General features: G+C 50.4%; 1 protein-coding gene across 1 annotated transcript; it reads left to right on the forward strand.

The window, feature by feature from the left end:
• The first annotated feature begins 1,274 nt into the window (after positions 1–1,274).
• LOC132813061 (glutathione S-transferase theta-1-like) lies at positions 1,275–4,632 on the forward strand. Its single transcript, XM_060823055.1, has 4 exons — positions 1,275–1,483; positions 1,984–2,071; positions 2,728–2,877; positions 4,497–4,632. Exons 1-4 carry the CDS (start codon positions 1,372–1,374, stop codon positions 4,513–4,515), a joined length of 369 nt encoding a protein of 122 aa, XP_060679038.1. The 5' UTR covers positions 1,275–1,371; the 3' UTR covers positions 4,516–4,632.
• The last annotated feature ends 4,828 nt before the right edge of the window (positions 4,633–9,460 follow it).

Below are 9,460 nucleotides of genomic sequence, written 5' to 3' on the forward strand. Positions count from 1 at the left end.
AGAACCAACCGTATAGGAATTTAACTTTCAGCTAACTAATGCCCGAACACCTACTCAGCTGGACGGGACATGTCGTTTTCTGATGTTTAAAAGACATTCTCTGGACGGACAGTCAGTTTATTGAGAAAGAGTGAGATTTTGCTCTTTGGGGATCCAGGGGTCAAAGGGCGTGGGGAGAAAGCAGGAATGGGGGACTGAGTTGGATGATCAGCCATGATCACATTGAATGGCTGGGCATAGAGATGTACAGCACAGAAAGAGACCCTTCGCTCCAACCCATCCATGCCAACCAGATATCCCAAACTAATCTAGTCCCACCTGTCAGCACCCGGCCCATATCCCTCCAAACCCTTCCTATTCATATACCCATCCAAATGCCTTTTAAATGTTGCAATTGTACCAGCCTCCACCACATCCTCTGACAGCTCATTCCATACACGTACCACCCTCTGTGTGAAATAGTTTCCCCTTAGGTGTCTTGTATATCCTTCCCCTCTCACCCTAAACCTATGCCCTCTAGTTCTGGAAAAGACTTTGCCTATTTATCCAATCCATGCCCCTCATGATTTTATAAACCTCTATAAGGTCACCCCTCAGCCTCCGACGCTCCAGGGAAAACAGCTCCATCCTATTCAACCTCTCCCTATAGCTCAAACTCTCCAACCCTGGCAACGTCCTTATAAATCTTTGTTTGAACCCCTTTCAAGCTTAACAGCATCTTTTTTATAGTGGGAGACCAGACCTATTCCAACAGTGGCCTAACCAGTGTCCTGTACAGCCGCAACATGACCTCCCAACTCCTATACTCAATACTCTGACCAATAAAGGAAAGCATACCAAACGCCGCCTTCACTATCCTGCACCTGCGACTCCACTTTCAAGGAGCTATGAACCTGCACCCTGAGGTCTCTTTGTTCAGCAACACTCCCTAGGACCTTACCATTAAGTGTATAAGTCCTGCCCTGGGTTGCCCTACCAATATAGTCTGTGTTGGCTCAGACCCCGATACAATTCCATTCTAAACCAAACGGGTTCAGTAACTACCTGCCAACAGGGGCCAATGGTGGGCAGTCTGAGCAGGTGACAGGAGGTTGGACTGTCTGTCGAACTTCACCTTTACACAGTCAGCAAATAGAAAGCAAGTTAGACTTCCGAGTGAACTATGAGACACTGCACCCAGCTCCTCCCCGCCCCCCCCACACCACACACACACACACACACACACACACACACAGTCCCACTTAACCTTTGGTCTCTTCCTCTCTGCTGTGTGTTTGTGGGAACTGGGGGAGGGATTGGTTTGAGATCAGACAAAGACTGAGCTGCTGATTCCTCCAGTCTTGTTATTCTGCAAAGTCTGGAAGGAGCAGCATGGGCCTGGAGCTGTACTTGGATTTGCACTCACAGCCCGGCCGAGCTGTCTACATTTTCGCCAAGAAGAATAACATTGTGTTTGAGTTTAAGCAGGTCGATCTGTTCACAGGTAGGACAGAGAGCTCACTCTGACCTCACCATCTCCACTAGATTGTAGGAAATCGGTTTTCATTCCTCTCTCCTGCCACTCTGCAGCTCTGCTAATCAGGGTGAAGGACTGTGGATGTTGTAAATCTCAAACTCAGTTCTGAACAGGAGCTGCACTGGAGCCAAAATGTTTATTCTGGTTCTATTGGAATTGCCCAGACCTGCTGCGTTTCTCCAGCACTCTCTGTTTCTCCCCCTAACTTTCCTCTCAAGTTTGCCTCCCTCTCCTTTTCTTTCCCTCTGTCACGCCTTCATCACCACCTCTCTGATTTCTCCCCGACTAGTCTCCCCCTCCCCTCCCCCTCCTCCCCCTCCCCCTCCCGCTCGCCCTCTCGCTCCCTTCCCCCCAATCCCCAATCCCCAATCAGGCTGTCCCATGGATAGGTGAGGTGTCACCGTGGAGCATGTGAAATTGCCTGATACCATCTGCTCCTGTTTCCTGTGGTCTTGTGTTGTCTGCAGGTCAGCAGTACAGTGAGGACTTTGGCAAAGTGAATCCCCTCAGACTGGTGCCAGCGCTCAAGGATGGAGACTTCACCATGGGAGAAAGGTGAGGCCATGCTTCTATGTTCAAAACAAACGCTGTTCTGACCCTGAGACAGAGAGTGTCCCTGAGACAGACAGTGACCCTGAGACAGAGAGTGATCCTGAGCCAGAGAGTTACCCTGAGACAGAGAGTGATCCTGAGACACAGTGTCCCTGAGACAGTATCTCTGAGACAGAGTGACCCTGGAATAGAGAATGACCCTGAGACAGTGTTCCTGAGATAGAGTGACCCTGAGACAGAGTTACCCTGACACAGAGAGAGTGACTCTGAGACATAGTGTCCCTGAGACAGAGTGATCCTGAGACAGAGTGTCCCTGAGACAGTGTCCCTGAGACAGAGTGATCCTGAGACAGAGTGATCCTGAGACAGAGTGACCCTGGGACAGAGAGTGACCCTGAGACAGAGTGTCCCTGACATAGAGTGACTCTGAGATAGAGTTACCCAGAGACAGAGTGACCCTGAGACACAGTGACCCTGAGATAGAGTGACCCTCAGACAGAGTGACCCTGAGGCAGAGTGACCCTGAGACACAGTGACCCTGACACAGAGAGTGACCCTGACACAGAGGGACCCTGAGACACAGAGAAAGATGCCGGGGCAGGGAGTGACACTGACAGAGAGTGATGATAACGGACTGTCTCTCTGATTCTCTCCTGAAGTGTAGCGATTCTCAAATACCTGGCGTGTAAATACAAGACACCCGACCCCTGGTACCCGGCTGATCTCCAGAGGCGTGCCCGAGTGGATGAGTATCTGGCCTGGCAGCACATGACCATTCGATATCAGGGATGCAGGGTTTTGTGTTCAGGGTAACATCACCAATCTCTTATAGGGAACACACAGGGTGTTTACTGGGGATTGTAGGGAGATGTTTAATGGGGTTGGTGGGGAGTGTTTATTGGGGATTACACGGGGATGTTTATTGGGGATTACACGGGGATGGTTATTGGGGATTACAGGGGGATGGTTATTGGGGATTACAGGGGGATGTTTATTGGGGATTACAGAGGGGTGTTTATTGGAGATTACAGGGGGGGTGTTTGTTGAGGATTACAGGGGGATGGTTATTGGGGATTACAGGGGGATGTTTATTAGGAGGACAGGGATATGGTTATTGGGGATAACATGGGATGGTTATTGGGGATTACAGGGGGATGGTTATTGGGGATTACAGGGGATGTTCATTGGGGATTACAGGGAGATGGCTATTGGGGATTACAGGGGGATGGTTATTGGGGAATACAGAGGGGTGTTTATTGGAGATTACAGGGGGTTGTTTATTGAGGATTACAGGGGGAATGTTTATTGGGGATTATAGAGGGGTGTTTATTGGGAATTACAGAGGGGTGTTTATTGAGGATTACAGAGGTGTGTTTATTGGGGATTACAGGGGGATGTTTATTGGGAAGACAGGGATATGGTTATTGGGGATAACACGGAGATGGTTATTGGGGATTACAGGGGGATGTTTATTGGGGATTACAGCGGGATGGTTATTGGGGATTACAGGGGGGTGTTTATTGGGGATTACAGGGGATGGTTATTGGGGATAACATGGGGATGCTTATTGGGGATTACAGGGGGATGTTTATTCGGGATTACAGGGGGATGGTTATTGGGAATTACAGGGGAATGGTTATTGGGGATTACGGGGGGGGTGTTTAATGCAGATTACAGGGGAATATTTATTGGGGATTACAGGGGTATGTTTATTGGGGATTACAGGGGTATGTTTATTGGGGATTACAGGGGATAGTTATTGGGGATTACAGGGGGATGATTATTGGGGATTACAGGGGGATGGTTATTGGGGATTACAGGGGTATGTTTATTGGGGATTACAGGGGGATGGTTATTGGGGATTACAGGAGGATGTTTATTGGGGATTACAGGGGGATGGCTATTGGGGAATACATGGGGATGGTCTTTGGAGATTACAGGTGGATTACAGGGGGATGTTTATTGGGGATTACAGGGGGATGGTTATTGGAGATTACATGGGGATGTTGTTTGGAGATTACAGGGGGATTACAGGGGTGTGTTTTTTGGTGACAGTGCTTGCCTTTTATTTAGTTCATCACTCAAACAGGCAACTTGAATTTGGGGTGATAGAAAAGAACTGGCTTCTTGCACAGTGGCATCTGCGCACAGAAAATATCCTGAGGGAAAGGGGGAAACTTTCTATTTACAATACCCTTATCGAACTCTGTAATTGAAAATAGCGCTACCAGTTTGTCAAATGGAGGGTTATGTTTAATATTTAAATTCTCAAGGAGCCTGGCAACATGTAAGTGAGTTTAAAACTTCCCCGAACACAACTGCAGTGTTTGAGTTCAGCCCCTGCTCTGCCCATGATCCTCAGGGCTGTGGTTGACCTCCTGTGAGTGAACCTTGATCTGGTGACCTCTCCTCATGTGTTTGCCCTCAGGGCCTGTTGCCAGTTTTAACTGGGCAGATAGTGCCCAAGGACAGAATGGACGAGGCCGTACAGGATCTGCAAACAGCCATCCAGATCTTTGAGGACACCTTCCTGCAGGACAGACCGTACACCGCAGGACAGGAAGTGTCCCTGGCTGACCTGTTCGCTCTCGTCGACCTGGTGCAGGTGAGAGAATCGGGACTGGGTTCGATCACACTTCCAACTGATCAGATGATTCCACCAAAAGACCAATTCGATTGGATAGATGCAGATCGTTTTCCAAGAAATGGAATTATAAACACATCCCACACATCATTCCCCTCCTTCCTCATTGGTTTCAGCTGCCATTGAACCTAGTGGGGAGATAATGGCATGATCTCTGGCCTGTTAACCCAGAGACCCAAGTGATGTTCAGGGGACCTCGGTACAAATCCCACTATGGCAGATGGTGGAATTTGAAGTCAAACCTGGAATTAAGACTTTAACAATGATCGTGATTGGACGGTCAGGAAAAGCCCATCTGGCTTTACTATTGGACGACAGCACTGGCTCAGTGGTTCGCACTGCTGCCCCACAGCACCAGGGTCTCAGGTTCGATCCCAGCCTTGGACGTCTGTCTGTGTGGAGTTTGCACATTCTCCCCATGTCTGTGTGGCTTTCCTCTGGGTGCTCCGGTTTCCTCCCACAGGCCAAAGATGTGCAGGTCAGGTGAATTGGCCATGCTAAATTGCCCATAGTGTTAGGTGCGTTAGTTTGAGGGAACTGGGACTGGGTGGGTTACTGTTCGGAGGGTCAGTGTGGACTAGTTGGGCTGAAGGGCCTGTTTCCACATGTAGGGAATCTAATCATATTCCGTTGATAGTAAGAGTTAGACATGTGGGTGCTCAGTGATTGTTCACTCCCCCTTTGACCCGAAAGTCCCAAAGCGCAGATCTCCTATTCCCCCCTCCCCCCGGTCCTGGTATCTGACCGCTCTCCAATAGGACCTCCCACCGGCCTTGCCTTTTCCCATTCCCTGCACAATCCACTCGCTGTTTTACAGGATCCTTTCTTTTTGGTTGGTAAGTTGCTTTATATCACAGCACCAGAGGAACACTCCTGTCTCTCGATTCTCACACTCCCTTACACTCTCGGTCCGACAATCCCATCATCACCAATAAACACAGCCCCTCACCCACAAGGAATGTCCCGGTCCCCTTTAGAATGAGGATTCAGGTTTGTAGGCCCGGGGCCTGAGGGACAGGGATATGGAGTACACTGAAAGGATTACAATCTCACCATTCCCTGTGCCCCTTCAGGGGAAAATGTACCTCGCTACAAAACCAAAGGGATGGAGTCGATAAACAAGGAAATAAAGTTCCAGGGTCAACCTGACAGTCCCTTCCTCAGAGCGAGGCCAAGCCGAGTACATACTCCCCACGGGGGGTTTGGGGTCCTCCACCCTCAACAACCTGCTCCCAGCCCTCACCTTCCATCCACACGGCACTGAGCTCGCCACCTCCCTCTCGCCCCCTACCTCGCTCTCTCCCTCTCCCCCTTGCTCTCTCCCTCTCCCCCTCGCCCCCTCCCTCTCTCACTCATTCTCCCCCCTCTCCCTCTCCCCCTCGCTCTCTCTCCCTCTCCCTCACACTCTCCCTCTCCCCGCTCCGTCTCCCTCTCCCTTGCTCTCCCCGTCTCTCCCTCTCCCCCTCGCACTCTCTCCTCTCCCCCTCGCACTCTCCCTCTCCCCTTGCTCTCTCCTCTCTCCCTTGTTCCCTCCCTCTTCCCCTCGCGCTCCCCCTCTCTCTCCCTCACACTCTCCCTCTCCTCCTCTCCCTCGGTCTCCCCCTCTCCCTCTCCACCCCCCCCCCCACACTCTCTTCCTCTACCCACACTCTCTCCCTCTGCCCCTCACTCTCTCCCTCTACCCACACTCTCTCCTCTTCCCCCTCGCTCTCCCCTATCCCCCTCACTCTCTCCCTCTCCCTCTCCCTCTCCCTCTCCATCTCCCTCTCCCTCTCCCGCTCTCCCTCTCCCCTCTCCCTCTCCCTCTCCCTCCCCCCCCCCCCCCCCCTCCCTCTCCCTCTCCTCCCCCCTCCCCCTCTCCCTCTCCCTCTCCCCTCACTCTGTCTCTGTCTCCCCCCGTGCTGCCCCCAGTGTTGTCTCCCCCCACCTTGCCCCAGTCGGTATGGGCACCGTGAAGTGCCCGGTCTCTCCACAGGACGGAAGAACGTGACAGAATGACAAACAAAGCCAGGAGTGAGGAAAATAAAGTGGAAGTGAAGGGGGCAGACGGTGACAGGGTGGTCCTTGAGAAAGGAAAAACATGGTTCAGACTAATATTGGGCCCTTGAAGACAGAAACGAGTGAATATATTACGGGGAACAAAGAAATGGCAGAAGAGTCGAATAGGTCCTTCAGATCTGTGTTCACTGGGGAAGACACAAGCAAAAGGGCGGCACGGTGGCACAGTGGTTAGCACTGCTGCCTCACAGCGCCAGGGACCTGGACTTCCACACTGTAAGTAATCTAAAATCTCCCTGAGGTAACAGTGGCTGAAGGTCCTGAACTGAAGGGAATTTATATTTTGCCAGGAATTGGTGTTGGAGAGACTGTTAGGTCTGAAGGTTGATAAGTCCCCGGGGCCTGATGGTCTACATCCCAGGGACTGAAGGAGGTGGCTCGAGAAATCATGGATGCGTTGGTGATTATTTTCCAAGTTCGATAGATTCAGGATCAGTTCCTGCGGATTGGAGGGTGGCTAATGTTGTACCACTTTTTAAGAAAGGTGGGAGAGAGAAAGCAGGAAATTATAGACCAGTTAGTCTGACCTCAGTGGTGGGAAAGATGCTGGAGTCTATTATAAAGGATGAAATTACGACACATCTGGATAGTAGTAACAGGATAGGTCAGAGTCAGCATGGATTTATGAAGGGGAAATCATGCTTGACTAATCTTCTGGAATTTTTTGAGGATGTAACTCTGAAGATGGACAAGGGAGATCCAGTGGATGTAGTGTACCTGGACTTTCAGAAAGCCTTTGATAAAGTCCCACATAGGAGGTTAGTGAGCAAAATTAGGGCACATGTTATTGGGGCAAAATACTGACTTGTATTGAAAGTTGGTTGGCTGACAGGAAACAAAGAGTAGTGATAAACAGCTCCATTTAGGAATGGCAGTGGGGTACCGCAGGGATCTGTGCTGGGACCGCAGCTTTTAACAATATATATTAATGATATAGATGAAGGTATTAAAAGTAATATTAGCAAATTTGCTAATGATACAAAGTTGGATGGCAGGGTGAAATGTGAGGAGGATGTTAGGAGAATACAGAGTGACCTGGACAGGTTAGGTGAGTAGACAGATGCACGGCAGATGCAGTTTAATGTGGATAAATGTATGGTTATCCACTTTGGTGGCAAGAACAGGAGGGCACATTACTACCTAAATGGAGTCAAGTTAGGTAAAGGGACAGTACAGAGAGATCTGGGTGTTCTTGTACACCAGTCAATGAAGGTAAGCATGCAGGTACAGCAGGTAGTGAAGAAGGCTAATAGCATGCTGGCCTTCATAACAAGAGGGATTGAGTATAGAAGCAAAGAGGTTCTTCTGCAGCTGTACAGGGCCCTGGTGAGACCACACCTGGAATATTGTGCGCAGTTTTGGTCTCCAAATTTGAGGAAAGACAGTCTGGCTATTGAGGGATTGCAGCGTATGTTCGCGAGGTCAATTCCTGGAATGGCGGGACTATCTTACGCTGAAAGATTGGAGCGACTGGGCTTGTATACCGTTGAGTTTAGAAGGCTGAGAGGGGATCTGATTGAGACATATAAGATTATGAAAGGATTGGACACTCTGGAGGCAGGAAGCATGTTTGCACTGATGGGTGAGTCCCAAACCAGAGGACACAGCTTAAAAATAAGGGGTCGGCCACTTAGAACAGAATTGAGGAGAAACGTCTTCACCGAGAGAGTGGTGGCTGTGTGGAATGCTCTGCCCCAGAGGGCAGTGGGGACCAAGTCTCTGGATACTTTCAAGAAAGAGTTGGATAGAGCTCTTAATGATAGTGGGGTCAAGGGTTATGGAGATAAGGCAGGAACAGGATACTGATTAAGGATGATCAGCCATGATCATATTGAATGGTGGTGCTGGCTCGAAGGCCAGAATGGCCTACTCCTGCACCTATTGTCTATTGTCTATTGAGCATCCATTCCTGGGGGGGGGAGCGGGGGGGTGTAGGTCACCAAGCCCTTTCCAAATCAGGGTTTGAGGTGCCCCCTCCGTCTGGTGAACAACTCGATGTTTCCAATTGCCCTGGGGATAGCATTCAGGCCGTTCCATGGAATGTCAATGTGAGGGAACATTGTATAGTCTGCAGCTGCTGGCTCAGGTGGACACTGTGTGTCTGGAGCTGGGGCCGGTCTGGATTCTGCAACACCTTTATTTCAGTCTTTCAGCACAGTCACTTGGGACCAAAGTTAACCATCACACAACACCAGGGTGTAGGCCAACAGGTTTATTTGGAAATACCAACTTTCGGAGCCAGTGCTGCCAATTAAACCGGCTGTACCAAAGAGAAAGTGGGTCAGTGAGAAATCAGACAGCAGCAAGGCCTCACTCTCACCCACTCACTCCCTTGTCTCTCACTCTCTCACCCCTCCCTCCCTCCCTCTCCCTCACTCTCTCTTTCTCCCTCCGTCTCTCCTTTTCTCTCACTCTCTCTCTCACTCTCACTCCCTCCCTCACTCTCTCTCACTCTCTCATTCGCTCTCATTCTCTCTCACTCTCCCTCCCGTTCTTTCTCTCACTCTCTCTCTCACTCTCTCTCACTCTCTCACCCTCTCTCTCTCTCACTCTCCTCCCTCTCTCCCACTCTCCCTCCCTCCCTCTCTCTCTCTCACGCTCTCACCCTCCCTCCCTCCCTCTCTCACTCTCTCACCCTCCCTCCCCCTCTCTCTCTCACTCTCTCATCCTCCCTCCCTCTCTCTCTCACT

The sequence above is a fragment of the Hemiscyllium ocellatum genome, unplaced genomic scaffold (genome assembly GCF_020745735.1).
Source record: "Hemiscyllium ocellatum isolate sHemOce1 unplaced genomic scaffold, sHemOce1.pat.X.cur. scaffold_3187_pat_ctg1, whole genome shotgun sequence".
Taxonomy (NCBI): Eukaryota; Metazoa; Chordata; class Chondrichthyes; order Orectolobiformes; family Hemiscylliidae; genus Hemiscyllium; species Hemiscyllium ocellatum.

Excerpts from the sequence above, each read along its gene's own strand:
- LOC132813061 (XM_060823055.1), top strand. The coding sequence starts at position 1,372 with ATGGGCCTGGAGCTGTACTTGGATTTGCACTCACAGCCCGGCCGAGCT. Across the intron at positions 1,484-1,983 it reads GCAGGTCGATCTGTTCACAG|GTCAGCAGTACAGTGAGGAC; the intron begins GTAGGACAGAGA and ends TGTTGTCTGCAG. Across the intron at positions 2,072-2,727 it reads GACTTCACCATGGGAGAAAG|TGTAGCGATTCTCAAATACC; the intron begins GTGAGGCCATGC and ends TCTCTCCTGAAG.